The following is an 18,828-nucleotide window of genomic DNA, read 5'->3' as shown; positions in this document are numbered from 1 at the left end:
TAGTTTGAGATTTTCTATCCCACTGGTCACTAAGACGTTCAAGCTCTGAAGCCTCTGCGGCAAAGTGCAACACGCTTGCTCCCAAATATTAGAGATCTGAGAGATTATGGGAAAAGCTTAGAACATAGAACAGTACAGCACAGGAACAGGCCGCCCGGCCCATGATATTGTGCCAAACTAATTAAACTAATAACTAAAAGTTGAACTAAACTAGTCCCTTCTGTCTACAGAAAGTCCATATCCCTCTTCTCTGCATATTCACCTAAGAGCCTCTTAAAATGCCTTTATCATATTTGCCTCCACCACTACCCCAGCAGTCCATTCCAGGCTCCCACCATTCTGTGTCAAAAAACCTTGCCCTGCATATCTCCTTACCCCCTCTCACCTTACATGCATGCCCTCCAGTACTAGACATTATGACCCTGGGAAAAAGATACCAGCTGTCTGGTCTATCTATGCCCCTCATAAACTTCTATCAGGTCTCCCCTCAGCCTCCACCACTCCACAGAAAACAACCTAAGTTGGTCACTGTAAATTGTCCTCAGTGTATAGACGTGGTAGAATCTGTGGGGAGGGGTGTGGGAGTTGATGGGAATCTGGGAAAATAACATGGGTTAGGGTAGAATTAGTGTAAAAAGGGGTGCTTATTGTCTGGCCTGTCCTAGGTGGGCTGAAGAGCCTGTTTCCACACGATCTCTGTATGACTATGAGGGTGAAGTTAGTATCATTTAAGAACCAATTAAAACCTGCAACAAAGCTATTCAGATATTTCCTCCACCTTGTCTATTAAAAAAATTCTATTGACAGTTCTAGCAGGGTTGACTGCCTTGTGATTACCTAAGTAGAGCCAACTCTCAATTTCCAAAATTTTCCTTTTATGATACTGATCTTCTGTGTTGGTCACAATGATGTAACACACACTGTCTTACTGTTGAAACAGCATCATGCACAACCTGTGGAATCTATGGTCATGTGCGGAGTGTTACGTCAAGTATTTTTGCTTAATATTTTCTTATACATACCTTAAAGTAAAAGAATACTGGCTTTGAGTGATCTTGCAATTAGTGAAATTTTTTCAGATATCAAGTGAGATTTTGTGGTTCCTGGAACAGCCAATAGTAGTTGTTCAGAAACTGGGGATCGTCCAAGAAAAAAATCTGTGGTGCTGAAGAGTAGTCCAAAACAAATGATAAATACTGGAAGTAATTGAAATATAAAATCAAAAACAAAGGAAGTACTATACAGATCCCCCCCCCACCCAATAGCAAATATTCATATTTTGAATCTTCACTGCAGTGAAGGATTTTAATTTGTTGCTTAACAAGGTCCTCAAACACAGATCTATAAAAACAAACTGCAGTGTATTTAAAATGGAAAAGAAAACTTGAGTAGCGCGAGCTGTGCTATCTGGCAACACTGGTTTTTGAATGATTGACTTGCAAGTTTCAGCATGTCGGAATTTTTGCTTTTGATTTACAGTAGCTTTACAGGCAGAGTTTCTAGCTTATAACTTCCATCCACAGTAACTGGTATCCTCTGCTCAAATTAAAGGTTTACTGTAGCTTTGTGTGATGAAGGTTCTTTAGAAACCTAACTCCTTTGTTAAGGGTCATGGTGAGAAGACTTGCACTTCAGTCTGTGAGGAACTGTTTCCTCAGTTTCAGGTCAGTGACCTCCATCACAACCAAATATAAAACAGCCTTTTATGCCAATCCAGATTATAGGTAAAGAACACATGAAAAGACCAGTGATAGCAGAGAGGACAGTAGTGACTAAATAACATGGGATGGTGTAAACTAAGTGACATGATGTGCAGAGAAACAAAAAAACTGTATAAAGGCTAAATATTTAACCAAGCACTCAATAAACATGCGAGGGAATCAGTGATTGGAGCCTAATTTTGTAATTTAATATTAATTAATATTTATTTATACTTTGAAACACATAATGAAATGCGTCATTTTGCATTAACAACCAACACAGTCTGAGAATGTGCTGGGGGCAGCCTGCAAGTGTCGCCGTGCTTCCAGTGCCAACATAGCATGCCCACAACTTCCTAACCCGTACGTCTTTTTTGGAAGGTGGGAGGAAACCAGAGCACCCAGAGGAAACCCACGCAGTCACGGGGAGAATGTACAGACTCCTTACAGACAGCGGCAGAATTGAACCCGGGTCGCTGGCGCTGTAATAGTGTTACGCTAGCTGCTACACTGCCATGGTAGCATTTAACATTTACTATGTTAAGATGTTTTAAAAAATGACTTTAAGCCAATGTGAAACTATTTTATTAGCAACTCTGGTACATAAAGCTAAGATTTACAAATGACATCCATTACCCAATTACAATGTCTTTAAATATTGTCCGCAAACTCCAAAAGTCAAAAATGTTGATTTTCATTAAAATTGTTTTTAAATGCTCACACAGTAACCTAAAACACTTTCAATTTAAATAAAGCAGTATTTAGAACAGCAAAATATTCAGACATGGAATTAATTTTTACACCATGTAATGCTGAATTGGAATCTGGTTCTGCACCTCTCACAATATTTGAGATGTGTAACAAATGACCAATACAAATATCTCCTGTTTTACAACAGCAACCAATGTTAACTTTGATTTTTCAGAAGCTGGTTCCAAAGTCTTGGTGACCATTATAAAATGGAATTTTACTACTGAGTCAGGCAAAGAAAATACTACCTATCAAAATTTGAGTCTGTACGAATCTGTACAAGCAGAATTGCCAGTTAGCCTTATGAAATTGATAGGCTGTAACAGGAAGGCTTGCTGTTAGTGCAGAGCATCAATATGTAAGACTTTGCAATAACAGTGGAGCTTTACAGTTTCTGACATTATAATTTGTGTGCTTGGCAAGGACTAACAGATCCTAATCTCTTAGTAGAGCTTTGATAACACTAAATGAACTCTGACATAGCTAGGGGTTAAAACAGAAAATACTGGTAACACTTAACAGATCAGGCAACCTTTAAACCTCGCACCATGGATGCTGCTTGAGCTGCTGAGTATTTCAATCATTTTGTGTTTCACTTCAGATTTCAAGCATCTGTTACGTTTTACTTTTGAATAATCAGTAGTACACCGTTAGTTTAAACAAGGATGTTGTAGAAAATTTGCAAATGTTTATTTTTAAACTGTGTAATTTATAAAGGGATCTTTTGCAATTTTTCAACATACAGCACATTAATGCAAAAGCAAAATACTGCAGATGCTGGAATTAACAATTTACCAAAACTCAAAAATGCTGTATTGCTCAGATAAAACAGCATGTGTGGAGTTAATGCATTGGTCCATTTACGATGTTCTCGGTTTACCTATACTGACTCGATTGTTTGATATATAGATACATTTTGAACAAACTTACCCAAGCCTGACTAGTGTCCTTCTGAATATAAATAATATTAGAGGATAAACATTACATCCAAGGGATAAGAGTAGAGAATTGGTTGTCTACTAACTGTAGTTTAATTAAAGTAATACATTTTGAATCTCCCTGAAATTGAATATATTTGGACAATCTCAAAAACTGGGTATGAAACACTATGATACCTATCCTATTCAGTCATGTGACACTATTTCTATTCATCTGCTAGCATGGTATTTGACTTAATATTTTAATAATAAGGTCTCTTGGACCTTGTGGTTTGAGTTGTTTCATTTTGGGAAGCTTATACCCAGTTTGGCAAAGAAATGTTTCCATGTATAATATTCAAACAAAAATAAGACTAACACTCACAATCACTCCATTTTACAATAGGGCCATCAAGTAATTGTTTTAATTTAAAAATGCTGAAGATGCAGAAAATCAGAAACAAAACAAAATTCTTTGAACATTCAATACTTAACGTCAATGTTTTGTTTTCTTTTACCAAACTTGTTTTGTGTTCTTTTGCCAAACCAGCATTTCACTGGTTTTGTCTCATCACGTGATCTCCATAAATGGAGTGATCTGCTTAAAAGTGATGAGAACTTTGAACTTGTGAAGCCAACAAGAAAATCTGCCAAACAGTAGTCAAAAGTGCAGGCAAGCTTTCTCGTGAATTTTCTGTCCGTAATATTTATTGACGAACTGGAATCAAATTATTTTTGACAACTTGTTGTATGCCACCATGAACAAAATGCCAGCATTAGTTAAATGCCAACATATCATAGGTAGTAATTAACTTTTTCTTCTGCTACCCTAACAAAAATCATAATTACTCTGAATGATATTTGGACAGAGATTTGATTTAGAAAGCTACAACCTTAGTGGATAAGATAGAAGAGGATTTTTTTTCAGGGGAGGGGAAAATTCCTGAGCAGCTTGTTAATCAAATAAAGATCACCAATTTGAATCTGTTTAGCCTATCAACCAGAATTATTTTAATTGTTAGTTATGCCAGTGTTTGACTTGCTCACTAGATGGAGTGCCTTGCAAAAGCTTGCAAGGTGATGAGGAGAATGTGCTGAAAGCATGATGCCTTTGGATACCCACTGGACAAAAAAATGAGCTGTTTACAAACCAGAACTTTGCACCCTCTCAGCTTCAATCAAAAAAATCCTGGAAAGATAAACTATATTTAAATAATTATTGTAGAATATATATTAAAATAATAGTGATAAGAAATATTAGTTGATCATGTAAGGAAATGGAGGCTGATCCAAAGTCTGGATGCCAGTGAGGGTACTCTGCCAAATAAAAATAAAGGGAAACATTTAACTAACTTGTACAATGTTAACCATAAACTATAGATATTTAATAATACAAAATACATACTTCTGAGTTTATCACGGGCTGGATCAGCTAATAATGAAAGAAAAAACTGTAAGTGTAAATTGTAACAGCTTGCATTTCAATCAACTTTTATAATAACTTCAATGCAATAATGGTACAAGAAAGACTATTACTTAACTTACTGCATAAGTTGTCACTACAAGTGGTGCAAGCTGAGCATGTTGCTCCTGATGTGTATGGACCTCTTCCAATAATATTTCCACTGCATGCCAATAAAAAAAGATATTTATTAGTCACATGTCCATTGAAACACACAGTGAAATGCATCTTTTTGCGTTACTGAGAGTGTGCTGGGGGCAGCCTGCAAGTGTAGCCGTGCTTCTAGCGCCAACATAGCATGCCCACAGCTTCTAACCCGTATGTCTTTGGAATGTGGGAGGAAACTGGAACACGCGGAGGGAACCCACGCAGACACACGGGGAGAACGTACAAACTTCTTAAAGACGGTGGCTGGAATTGAACCCGGGTCGCTGGCGCTGTAATAGTGCTATGCTAACCACTACACTACCGTGCCGCCACGGTAGTTGGATGGAAACAAATTACTGTTTATAAAATTCTGCATGGCAATCTTAGACATTACAAGGAAACAGTAAAGTAAGTTCAATATTAGATGTACCTTTCAAAGTTTAAGGACAAGTGAATCTATTAAAGGAAATCAAAAGAAACCAATACTAAAACAATACATGCAATCCCTGTGAATTTTATTCTATATGCCAGATTATAGGTAGTGATTTGTGAACTTGGTGGGCACAGACTCCAGGTTGGATGTCGCTGGTTTATCGCATAGCCACTGAACTGTGGAAAATGACACATGTTGGTGTGAGAGGTGTGCTCTCGGTAGCAAGGATGTTGATAATTTGGTAGACAACCATTTTTCCTGCAACCACAAACACTAGTCCTGTGTGACTCATTGCCTCCCTGGTGCCAGGGTAAAGAACCTCACTGAGCAGGAACAGAACATTTTCAGGAATTGAAAGGGAATAGCCAGAAGACCTGGGAAGTGCATACATTGAAAATCATGGAGATTGACATCAGAAGAGGTCATTCAGTTCACCTGGTCCAGGGCTGCCAAAAATAGGAATTTGTCTAGTCTTACAGGTTATGGCCCAAGTGCTTATCCAAGTGCTTTAAATGTGAAGGTTTCTGCCTCCATTAGCCTTTCGGGCAGTGGGTTCAAGACCCCTACGAGTTGTTGAACACTTCTTATTAATCAATTCACCTCCAATTGTTCTACCAATTAAAACTCAAATCCATGCCCCCTCTCTGCCAAGGGAAATAGATCCTATTGTTCACTGTACCCAAGTCCTTTGTAATTTTATCCATCTATATTAAATCTCGTCATCTCCAAAAATAAACTCAGCCTAGACAGCCTGTGCTCAATAGTAATTATCCAGCCTGGCATCCTCATAAATTTTACTTTTGCCTCTCTAGATTTATCATATTCTTCCTGTAGGATATCAGGATGCCTCCTGAGATATGGAAAGTGGTCAGTGTTGCCATCTGCATCTTTCCATTCCTCAGGAGGCACAAAGGCAAGCATCGATGATGAAGTTCACCAGTGCCTTCAGTAACAACCCAGAACAACCTTTGGCTTTCCTGAGGAGGAGTATTTCAAGACGCTAAATCCAGCACAAAGTTTATGATCTATTGAACAGCAGTGACCTCTGCCCACCTATACACTTTGGAGACATGGATCACCAACAAGGGCCACTTCAGAACACTGGAGAGCTACCGGCAAAGCTGTCTCTGAAAAATCCTGCAGCAGGATATGTAAACCTATGTCAGTGTCCCCTCCCAGGTCAATGTTCCCAGCATCAAGGCTCCAATTATATTTAGCCAGCACTGATAGACAGGCAAAGATGTTCGCATGCCTGACAACAGATTCTACTCTGAGCGCCATAATAACAAGAAATTACTGAGAGGATAGCGACAATGATTCCAGGATGCTCACAAAGACGCCTTGCAAAAATGTAACACCCCAACAATCCATGCAAATTCCTGATTAATGACTGCTCAAAATAGAAAAGAAACACTTGGGATGGCATTAAAATCTTTGAGTCCCTCCATCAAGAGTATGCAGAAACCCAGTGAAATAGAGGAAGGAGTATACCACTTGTCTACAACCTATTCCATCAAGCATCTCGTGCTCAACCTGTGGTAGTGTCTGCAGGTCCCACCATGGCTTCATCAGCAACCTCAAACCTGGAGTGATAAATATTTAGATATGAAGTAATAAATATGATAGGACAGATTGCCTGAGAAGATGCAGTATTCCAATAGTGGGCTATCGAATGTTTTATATGGTTCTGGCACTGCCCCCTGCTCTTGTACACCTGCTTAATTAACTTAGCTACATCTATTTCCTTCAGGGGTTTGTGGCTATGCATACCAAGATCCTGTGTTCCTCAGAAGTTCTTAATATTCTATCAATTATCATACATACACAAGATCAACTGAGAGAAAATGAAAATCCTGGAGCTGTTTTAATCTCAGTTTAACATCCAGCATGTATTAGAATAGGAAGACAAAACCGGTTAACGTAGTTGTTAAAATGTTGACCTTAGCTTCATGTAGTTACTTAAGACTCATGTTACCCAATGAAAGATGCAGGAGTTGCATGACCAGAAGGTTAAATAGTACTGTTTGGCACATTGATGTGTACCAGGATGAATTAGGAGAAAAAAGATGCAGTGTAGATTGGGAGAGGGAACAGACATTAAAGAACAGTTCAAAAATACTGTTCACAAGATGTAAATGCCAGGTAGTCTTTGGGATACATGTACGTATATGTCAGTTGTGTGGTAAAATTGGTCATCCTGGAAGAATTTGCAACTTGGGATGACGATAGCAACAACAGAATGGATATGTTGGGAATTGAGTAAAGAAACTATAATGAGAATGGCTAATGAAGCCATTGTGGGATCTGCAAATTCCACCAAGCATTACAAGTAGAATTAGTCTTACACTACTGAGCAGATACTGTGAGCCACCAAATAATGGAAGGAAACCAGAATAAATTTGCAGATTACAATAAGATGCACAAACCAGAGTAGTGATGATCAGGGATACAAATTATCCTGATATAGGCTGGGATAATAACATTGTGATGGGCAAAGATGGGGAGGAACTCCTGAAAGAGTACAAGGTGAAGCAGTAGCAATGGCTCCTCGGAACAGCCGTACTATACCATTAGATCACAGATCATGATATGGATGAAGCCTACTTTGCCTCCCATCACCCATCTCCTCTGATTCCTGTCCTAAAGTCAAGTTTATTGTCATGTGTACGTATGATGAGGTACAGGTATAATGAAAAACTTTCGTGATGAATGTGTTTCCACCGAATTGTATAAGACTGTAAAATCTACTCGATTTTACGTAGGGCAAGTGGAACATCAGCAGAAGAGCATTTACTGAGTGATGATCAGAACATCAACAGGTTGGAAAATGACAAAGTACAAATTATCATCAACATACTTAAATGGAGGAGAGAGAACCTGTGATTTGACAGGAATCTGTGAAAGTGGACTGGCATCAAACTCTGATGAAGACACAGTGGACACATTTCCACGAGAGCGCAGTAAAGGCATCCAAAGCAAGTTTCCTGGATGACTAAAGATAACATTGAGACAGATAAAAAAGTCTTATAATGATTTGAAAGGTCATAATAAAGTAGGGAACCAAGCTGAATGTAGAAAGTTACAGAGGCAATCTTAAAAACTGGAAAGACAAAAAGGAGATAATAGAACAGGGCTGTGGCAGGCACAAAAGGGAACACACGTTCTTACAAATACAAAAGTTTGCTGATTCATGAGCAGTGGTATTCTTGTGAAGAAGAGTACAAAGTTGAGATACTTTGTAAATGTCTTCACCAGAGGAAGCTGTCAATGTAGGTGACGTTAATAGTAATACTAATAATACAGAAAGTACAATTAGAGTGTCAGTCCTCACAAGTAGAAAAATCACCCGGTCTGGTTGAGATGCGACTTAGGAAAGGGTAGAAATTGCAATATGTTTGGGAACAATCTTACCACCTTCCTTGGATATGGATGGTGGAGAGTTGTTTTTTTTTTACACAGAGGAATATAAAAACAGAGGGGTAGATTATTTAGCCACTCAAGCCTTTCCCAGCATTCAACATGTTAATAAATCTGTGACCTAATTCCATATAATGCATTTATCCCTTAATATTCCTTAACATTTTTAGTTATCAAAAAACTAAACAGTCTCAGATTTAACATTCATGACAGACACAACATTAATTTCAATTTTCAGACGAGTGTTTCAAGTGTGTATAATTATCGCCCAATTTCATGCTTAAGAGACACTCAGGTCTGACATTTGCAATCTATACCCCAATTCTTGACATTACGACTATGGATAGGGCTTCTCTGTATCTATTACCATAAGTTCTGCTCAATATCTTGTAAACATTAATCTGATCTTGATTGTGTCTTGCATTGTACTGCTGTCGCAAAACAACAAATTTCACACAACATATCAGCCAGTGACAATAAACCTGATTCTGATTACCTAATACTCTTCTAAATGCATGGAGTACAATTCTTCATAAAGGTCACAGATTTCACAATGAACAACTCTGTTGATCACAAGTAGCTACTTAGGACCCATGCTATTCAATGAAAGATTTTAAAATTTACAATTGACCGCATCAATTGCCATCTACTGTAATGTGTCCAGTTGATGCCTTCCAACACACATGGCAATTGTTACTTCTTCCATGCACTGGAGATTGACAGACATGCCAGGTGCCTTCTCATGCGGCTTGAAAAGATCTAGCAGAACGAATGAAAGTATCCTGAAGTGGTCACGATCACTACTTTATGAATTCTATTTTACATATGTATGCATGAGGCTCAAAAGGTTAGTAATTTAAATAATGGTAATTATCTTAAATATTTATTATTTTTAAAAAACTGAAAACTTACGCTGGTGCATAGTTACACACAAATATTTTGGCAGACCTTTTTAGTCCAGTGCCTTTAAGTCCATTGGGACATTCAGTAACAGCGCAACCAAGTTTGTAAGAAGTGTCCCAGACAATCTGGAAAATAATATTGTTTTTTCAACATTTATCACAGTATTTATTCTGCAAAGCTTTGATCCATATGTCATACATGAAAATACTAACACTGTGTAGATTATATATGGTACATTAACAAGAGTAATAAAAAAATCATAGATCCCATTAGATTTATCAGAAGCCACATTCCAGTTTTTTTTTCCTCATGTGGATCTATGTGGGATCCATACATAGCGCATAGAACAAGAACACAGACTGAAAACAGTTAAGAACAGCAGAACAGTACAGCACAGGAACAAGCCCTTTGGCTCACCATGTCTGCACGGATGATGATGCCAACCTAACTAATCCCATGACTTCCCAGTTCATTTGGGTTTAATGAAAAAGCATTTTTGCATGTGGAATAGTCAATACTGATTCTGTTTAAATCACAGATGTGTACCTAAGTGTCTGGCAAAGTACATTATGATTGCAAAACCTGTAGCCACCTAGCAATTCCCTTTCTGATAATTTTATCTTTAAATACTCACATTTTCTGAAATTCAATTGAATTGTTTTATTATTCACAAACCATTTTCATTAATTTCAATACAGCCCACCAAAATATTTCTACCCAATAACAATGTAAAAAGAATCTCATGTTCAAAAGATAAGTATAGTTAACCTGAAATACCAATTCATCTCTTCCCACAGGTACTATGTGATCTGCTGGATATTTCTCACAATTTTTTTAAAATTATTTTTCTCATACCACTATCATGAGTTAATCACCCACTATATTCGGCTGTTACCTTATATATCATATGTATGCAAGCTAAAGATTACTTCCAATTGTAATGTGATGTCAACTTTTCACCTTGAGGCTTCATTTTTTCTGCATTCCACTTCAAATGCAGTTGGGTCCTGTCCTATAACACTATGCCACATCACACATTGCTTCCCATCTAAAAACAGAGAGGAAGAAGCACAGGGAGAGAAAAGCAAAAAGAGCTGACGTGATGCATTCAAGAGGGGCAAAGGAAAGGCACAAAAACAAAGATCAAACTAAAAAATGGATCACCTGAGGAAAAGAGTAGGCAAGGAGCAAGACCTCGAAACCCTAGCACAAAGCGTATGGTGTATTGGTCAGAAACGATTCCTGCTCTGCTGGTGCTTCTGATACATGGACTACTTACAGCAGTTACTTCAGAGCACTAGAAGGATACCACCAATGCTGCCTCTGTGAAATCCTCCAAATCTACTGGCAGGATAAGTAAATCAGTCTCAGCATCCTCTCAGCCCCACTGTTCAGCCTCTTAATTAGGCAGTCGGGCAATCCAAGGCACTCACTTTATTTATACAGCACAGTAACAGGCCCTTCTAGCCCAACAAGCCCGTGCCACCCAATTACACCCATGTTAACCTACTAAACCTGTACGTCTTTGGAAAGTGGGAGGAAACCAGAGGAAATCCAAGCAGTCACAGGGAGAATGTACAAACTCCCTACAGACAGCGGCGGGAATGGAACCCCGAAGGCTGGCGCTGTAATAGCATTACACTAACCGCTACACTACTGTGCCGCCCCAGGTCAGACTCCTGAAACAGGCACCCTGCTGTGGCAGGACAGAGGTGATTCAAGGATGTCCTCAAAGCATCCTTGAAAGTGTAATGTCTCCAACAACTTGTAGGAACCCCTGGCTCATAGTTGTTCAAAATGGAGAAGAAGCATTTGGCTGACAATGAGACCCTCATGTATCTTTGTCAAATGTGTGCTGAAACCCAGCAGAAACACCTCCCTTACAGCCCACTCACCCAGCCATCAAGTTGCTCCATCTGTGGTAGAGTCTGTGGATTCCACCTTAGAATCCACAAACCTGGAGTGGAATCAAGTCATCCTCAATCCTGATGAACTGCTTAAACTGAAGATAACTGGAAATATGCAGATTACATTTTCTGTTCCAGACTTTTTTTTGCAATTTAATCACTGATGCTTCTGGCTGACATGCAGTATTGTAAAGGTATCTACCTCACAGATTTAATCCTTCCTGCCTACCTTCAGGGGTCAGATCTCCCAAGGCTTGAGAAATCTAACCACCAGTATTTAAAAACCAAAATATTAAAATGAAGGCAGGCAACCTTTATATAAAATAAAACAAACAAACAACCGCTTCCCATCAGCAGAGTAGCTGCTCATCCTGGTCCCACCTCACTTTTTGCAATTTAACAGCTGACATGATTCCAGGCCACCAATTTGGTAGCTACGATTCAGTCTCAGAAATCTTCTTTATGCAAATAATGTAGCAGATACAAAAGAAACCAAAAATAATATGACAAAAGCAAAAAATTACAGATGCTATATATCTGAAATAAAAACAGAAAATCGTTTAAATACTCAGCAGATCAGGCAACATCTATAAAGACATGTGAAAAGTCATCAACCTAAAATTAATTCTCTCTCCACAGATGCACAAGACAAGGGAGCAGAAGCAGGCCATTCGGCCCATCAAGTCTGCTCCAAGGAAAAGGGAAAAATGAGAAATGGGGGGGCGGGGGGAAGAAGGATTTATGCTCTTTTCTGTTTGTATATTTTTGATGGAAGTTCTTGCCATTCAGTGGTTCAAAGTTAACAGTATTTACAAGAAACAGAAATATTACCTGGGTGTAATGTCCACACATAGCAGATTTTTTGCAGCTATTTGTTTGAAAATTATAATCCTTCACTTCGTCATTCCATGCCTTAATAGCTTGTTTGGCTTCAAACCTGCCTGTTGAAGCATAGAGGTTTTCTCCTACTGGGAAGAAGGTCGGATGTACTGCTCCGTTCTTTTTCAGATTTGGATTATGTTTAAATCTGCATTTTTTGCCCCAAGCTTTTGCAGATTTAGCAAGAGCTTCATCCCATGTCTAGAAATGTAGAAAGAGAAAAAAATACTGAAACATTTCTGCATCAGGTGATTCCTCTGTCATTTCAAATAACTTTATTAAGACCAATAGATTTTCAGATTTAAAATCTAAAGAGTTTCAAAGGATATGGGGTTAGTACAACAATGTGGAGCTGAAGTAAAAGATAAGCCATTATCTTTTGAGTGGCAGAGTCAGTCAAGGAACTAAATGACTTACTCTTGCTTTTATTTATGTCCTCATGCTGAAAGTATGATGCATAAAGTGGCTGCAGCTTCAATTGACTGCAACTTCAACAAATTGCAAAGGTCAGTAATTTGGTATTCATGGAAATTTATAAAGGATGGGAAAGTACTACCATTATATGATTTTTAAAAAATACACTAAATGTCCAGAGTGCAGACTTCAAACTAAATACAGATGAAGCATACTAAACTTGAGAATTTGGTCAGACTAGGAAGGTGCTGCTGTCTAACTTAAACTAGGAAGGTAAAAGACACAAATAAAAGGGCAGTACATTAGGGTAACTAGTTAGTAAGCATTTTTTAAATGAAAATTTAAGGACAGTTCATTTATACAATGGAACTACGTGTTCAATCAATATCTTCAGCTGCTTGAATTCAAACAAATTAAATCTGAGCTTCAAAGGCAGCCGGAGTCACAGCAGAGAATAAAGGAAATTATGAGTTAGATTGTATGTTCCAGATGGCCTACCTTTAGCCTCAGAGTTCAGAATAGTAAATATGTGACCTTCCAAAATGGTAGGAAGAGACAAGATGTGCGGGAATTGTCAGGTTGCACGTCAGTCTCTCTGACCGTGGTACTCAACATTGAGACTGGTTGGGATGGCAACACTTTTAAGGAGTGCAGTCCAGAACATGGCATGATGGAACAAAAGACTGCACAAGCAGTGGGGGCAGGAATAACAAAGGCAGCTAGAAATACAGTAGCAGAGTGGATTGCATTGTCAGGGAGACAATTGTTTCTGTGATTTCCAACATGAATTTAGATGGAGTATTGCCCTGATTCAGAGAGGAGAAAATGCATTTTCATCCTTGTGTATAAATACTCAGGTTGGCCTTGTTTGTCATTTTTGCAACTTCCTCCAGCTCAGCAACTCTTGTAAAACTGTTTCTTTGATTCAAACACTCTGGACACTTACCAACTTTCAGCAAGCACATGCCCTTCTCCATGGGTTATTGAATAGTGTCATAGAATCAGAGTTGTACAATGTAGAAGCAGTCCCTTCAACCCACCATGCCAACCTTTGTGCTTATCTACACTAGACCATTTACCCTCATTTAATTTGTAGCCTTCTATGTCTTGCTAATTCAAATGCTTGTTAAATGTTGCAAGAGTAGCTGCCTCCACCACCTCTTCAGGCAGCACATTTCAGTTCCCAACCCCCTTCTGTGCCCTCCAGTTTTTAAAGTACCCCCATCACAGGAAAAACACTTTTATTATCTACTCCATCTCTCCTCCTCATAATCCTCTATTAGGTCACTCCTCACTCTCCTCTGCGCCGATGTAAACATACCCAGCCTATCGAATCTCTCTTTATAACTGAAATGTTCTAATCCAGGCAACATCCTGGCGAATTTCCTCTGCACCCTCTCCAGTGTAGTCACATTCTTCATATAATGTGGCGACCAGAACTGCAGATGATGCTCCACACGTGGCCCAACCAAATGTTATAAAGTTGTAACATGACATCCATTCTAAGCCAGGGCTGATGAAGGCATATGCCCTATCTATGTACACTGCCACTCTGAGGAATCTGTGGACATTCTCCACGGTCCCTGTATGTTCTACTCTTTCAAAATGCATCATTTTGCATGTCATAGAGCAATATAGCATGGAAACAGGCCCTTTGGCCCAACTGGTCCATGCTGATCACAGCAACCTCTCTGCTAGTCCCAGTTGCCCATATTCAGCCCATAACCCACTAAGCCTCTTCCCTCCATATACCTATCCAAGTGCCTCTTAAATGTTGCAATTGTACCTGCCTCGACCATTTCCTCTGGCAGGTCATCCCAGGTATTCAGTACCCTCTGTATAAAGAAATTACCTCCCAGGTCTCTTTCAAATCTGTCCCCTCTTACCTTGTATCTGTGCCCTCTAGTTTGGACTCCCCAACCCTGGGGGAAAGATTATGACCATCCACCTTATCCATACCCTCATGATTTTATAAACTTCTATGTCACCCCTCATTCTCCAATGCTCCAAGGAATAAAGTTCCAGCGTGGCCAACCTCTCCCTAAATCTCAGGCCCTCTAGTCCAGGCAGCATCCTCTGCACCCTCTCCAGCTTGACTATGTCTTTCCTATAATAGGGTGGGTGACCAAGACTGTCAGGATTAAATTCTATCTGCAATGCTCCACCCAGCTTTCCATCTGATCAATATCATACTGTAGTCCAAGACAATCTGCTTCGCTATCTACTATACCACAAATACAGCAGGAATACCTAACATTCATTTTCCTTCAATAACCAAGGGTTGTTGAGACTAACTACCCCAAGATATAACCTCACCACACAATTGGAAGTAATCAGTTTATTGTTTACTTAGCTGGGCATTGAAAAGATCAAGCAAGCAGACATAATGGAGTAAATTCTCAGGTCCCGGGTCATTTATCCAGGAGAATGTGGTGCCAGTTTCTATTAAGAATCAGGAGGCTGTTTCAGGTACTAAAGAAAGAGAATAGTGAGCCATCATGAAAAACAAAGTAGATGCAATATCTTGATGTTTCTGGCACACTATTCATGTTGAATCAGCATAGCACCCAGAAAAGAGTGGAGGCCTAAAAGAATCACAAAGTATTGTCTAGTAGTTGTTTTTCTTCTTTTTAAATGGTCTTCCTCACCTCATCTAGGATTGGAAAAATTACAAACACTATGGCAAGGTGGACATAAGAACACTTACCAACTAAAGTCTCAATTGAGAAATTCTCAAGGAGCACTCCATCTAACAATTGTTGATAGTTTTCTAATCAGACTGAATCTCTCTTATCATTGGGGCTCAGAAGCTTTGGTCTCTGATTCATAGGGAGACTCTGGGTAACACTGAACACTTCCAATATCTTAGAAGACATCTCCACAAGTCAACAAAAGACATCCAACGTTGTCCTGAATGGGCAAGTACAGCCTTTAATCCACTGAAGAAATGAGATTTTGACATGCAATGCCATTAGATCCAAACTCAAGGCTTTAGGCAGTCATGATACCTCTTCCTATTCTACAAAGCTGAGAAGTGAACAAGGTATAGGTTTATTCAAAGGCCCTGAAGAAGTATCATCAATGCAATATTTGCAGAAGATCCTTTGCACAAAGGCTGACAAGACAATATCAACATCCTCTCTCAGATCAATACAGCAAGGACCGAAGCAGCCAACACTGAGTTCTTAATTTGGAAGCCAGACTCTGGAAGGAAGACTTTTCTCTGAGCTCAGTCTTAGCACATGTTCGACCAGAGGCCAGATTAATTATTTCAAGGACATTCTCAAGGCAAAGATGAAGGAGTAGAACAGCAACACTGACTTACAGGAGAACATGATGCAAGAATCACAGCATTTTGTAACTGTACAATAGCAAAAGGATACAGAAAATTAGGAACTGCAAAAAGAGCATTTTGGATACCAGTTCAGCAACCCAGACCCACTGATGCCACTCAGAAATATATGTCCAAGTTGCAGCTAAATTTGACAATTCCAGATTGGCTTCAGCAGCCACCTACTGACAACATGACAAAACATTCCTTGGGAGGCGATTGTCAACAACTATAAAATTTTCCATTGAATGATTGGGGATTCAGTAAATAATGGCATGGTGATTGCTAGAGAGACAAGGTAAACCAAGCAGATTGTACTAAAGTCCCCTGAGTGCATCTGCCTCTCTTTATGGTATTCAGCTTTGATTAATGGTGAAGATGATAGTTTTCAATTTACTCTTCAAAGAGATTAAGTTCATGGTAATGGCATCAGTTTTGGGAAGATGGGCTCCATACAAGCCAGATGAGATAGTTGGACCTCAGTAGGTCCAAACTAATATCATTGTGTTAAATTTTACGGGTTGGTTGAGACGGGTTCAAACTAGCCTGGGAGGTGTTTGAGAACCTGAATATAGATTCAGAAGTGAGAAGGGCAAAGCATGAAATGGCAGTGAATCAGTAATCAAGTTTGAAAGTCAAGGGAAAGAAAGTCTGAAAAAAGGCAACAACAGCTTCATTATAATGGTATTAGCTTTCAGTACAAAGTAGCTAGAGAATAACACAATGCAAAAGCCCAGGTTAGACCTGAAATATTCTGAACAGTTCTGGCACTTCTTAGAAAGTGTACATTAGACTGGCCAAAATGACATTTGATTCCCAGGGGTTAAGGATTACACAAAACAGTGTTGCATTCCTTGGAATTTAGGTCAGGGGATGATTTGAGTTAACATATCAAGATATCAAGTTGGAATAGGAGGGTGTGCTAAAAAGAAAAACTAACTTTCAGCAGTCAAGTTAGGAAATATTTATGCATGGAAGGGGTGTTGGAAATTTGGAACTCTTGTTCCATGAACAGCAATTGATTTGCCCTTGTTGCTGTATTTATTATCTCTGTGTACACTGTTTACTCCGTGAGCTTCAGGCGAGCAAGGAATTTCATTGCATCCTGGTGTATATGACAATAAACTACTCTGACTGAATCTGACACTGGGTGAATAGCCTTGCAATGACCAGGGATATGAAGGGACATGGGGGCCAGCTTAGGCACGGTTGAGTTTGGTGATGGTTCCACTGAATAATGGCACAGGTTTGAGGGGCCAAGCAGCCTCCTGTTCCCACTCCACAACTTCCTGCCTCAGAATCATTTACGAGACGTCATCAGCCTGATACACTGACTTTCTCTCTCCACAGATACTGACTGACCTGCTGAGCATTTCCAGTTTTAATTAGTTATCCTTTAGTTGCATATTCTTCCCCCCCCCACCACATTCATTGTTTTATAAAGCTTAGGAAAAGAGGCCATTGGAAAGATGTTATTAAACTGGAAATAGAGCAGAAAAGATTTAGAAGGATACTGCCGGGACTTGAGGGACTGAGTTATAGAGAGAGGTCGGACAGGCTAGGACTTTATACCTTGGAGTGTAAGAGACTGAGAGGTGATCTTATAGAGGTGTGTAAAATCATGAGGGGTGTAGAAAGGGCGGATGCACTCAGTATCTTTTCCCAGGGCTGAGGAATCAAGACATTGAAGGAATAGGTTTAAGGTGAGAGATTTAAGAGAACTTGAGGGGCAACTTTTTAATAGGCAAAGGGTGTTATCTATATGGAATGAGCTGCCAGAGGGAGCGGTTGAGGCAGGTACAATAACATTGAAGAGGCAGTTGGGCAGGTACATGGATAGGAAAGGTTTAGAAGGTTACGGGCCAAATGGGGCGAGCTTGGGTGGGGCGTGGTGGTCAGCACGGACGGGTGGGGCCGAAGGGCCTGTTTTGTTGGGGGGGGGGAGCTCGGAGGCGTCGCCGGTTCCCGCCCCATTCCCGCGCGCGGGAAAGTCCCGGCCCAACCGCCGGCCGGTTCTCGATCTTTCCGCCGGCATGGGCGGCGGGTTCCCGCCCGTCGCTCTCCTCTTCTCACCCCCCGCCCCGCCCAACGTTACCATCTTGAACATCTTGCTGGCCGTCGGGTCCACCTGCGAGCGATACTTGTTGTGCTCGTCCACGCAGTCCCGGATAAAGGTGGGGTCGCTGACGGAGTGCAGCCGCTCCCCGGCCCAGACCGACAGGGGCGCGCAGAGGGCGAGCAGCAGCCGTGGGACGGCGGCCATGGCGAGCGGGCTCTCTCCACCACCTTACCCTCCCCGTGCCCGCGCCTCCCGTGCCCGCGCCGCCGCCCCCGATTGGAGCGCGCGCCGGCTGCCTCGGGCTTTGGTGGTCGTGATTGTGGCCACAGACTTGTCTTCGCGGGCAAAGTCTGTCAAGATTCGTTTCACTTTTGAAGGGTGGCAGTGGAGTGCAACACTAGATCCTTCAAAGGGGTCATCTTTCAGCCGTTCGTCAATTGCGTCTTCAATCTCCCAACACACCAATCCTAACCATTGGTCTCTGATAAGCACTAAAGCTGCAAAAGGGC

General features: G+C 40.3%; 1 protein-coding gene across 4 annotated transcripts in view; it reads right to left on the bottom strand.

The window, feature by feature from the left end:
• LOC127578158 (GLIPR1-like protein 1) overlaps positions 1–18,828 on the bottom strand; it is a 34,296-nt gene extending 15,468 nt beyond the window's left edge. Inside the window, exons 1-7 of one of the 4 annotated variants that reach the window (XM_052029782.1) lie at positions 18,356–18,722; positions 12,468–12,716; positions 9,739–9,854; positions 8,267–8,401; positions 4,913–4,992; positions 4,773–4,799; positions 1,023–1,196 (exon numbers count right to left, since the gene is read on the bottom strand). In XM_052029782.1, the coding sequence (XP_051885742.1) occupies positions 1,024–1,196; positions 4,773–4,799; positions 4,913–4,992; positions 8,267–8,401; positions 9,739–9,854; positions 12,468–12,716; positions 18,356–18,523 (948 nt within the window). In that variant the 5' untranslated portion in view covers positions 18,524–18,722 and the 3' untranslated portion in view covers position 1,023. Of the gene's footprint in view, positions 1–13; positions 1,197–1,272; positions 4,685–4,772; positions 4,800–4,912; positions 4,993–8,266; positions 8,402–9,738; positions 9,855–12,467; positions 12,717–18,355 lie in introns of those variants that run through there. The other 3 variants (XM_052029784.1, XM_052029785.1, XM_052029786.1) reach the window with 3 other exon arrangements.

Source organism: Pristis pectinata, chromosome 15, assembly GCF_009764475.1.
Source record: "Pristis pectinata isolate sPriPec2 chromosome 15, sPriPec2.1.pri, whole genome shotgun sequence".
Taxonomy (NCBI): domain Eukaryota; kingdom Metazoa; phylum Chordata; class Chondrichthyes; order Rhinopristiformes; family Pristidae; genus Pristis; species Pristis pectinata.
Note: the sequence above shows the minus strand (reverse complement) of the source record. Positions and strands in the feature narration are given on the sequence as shown.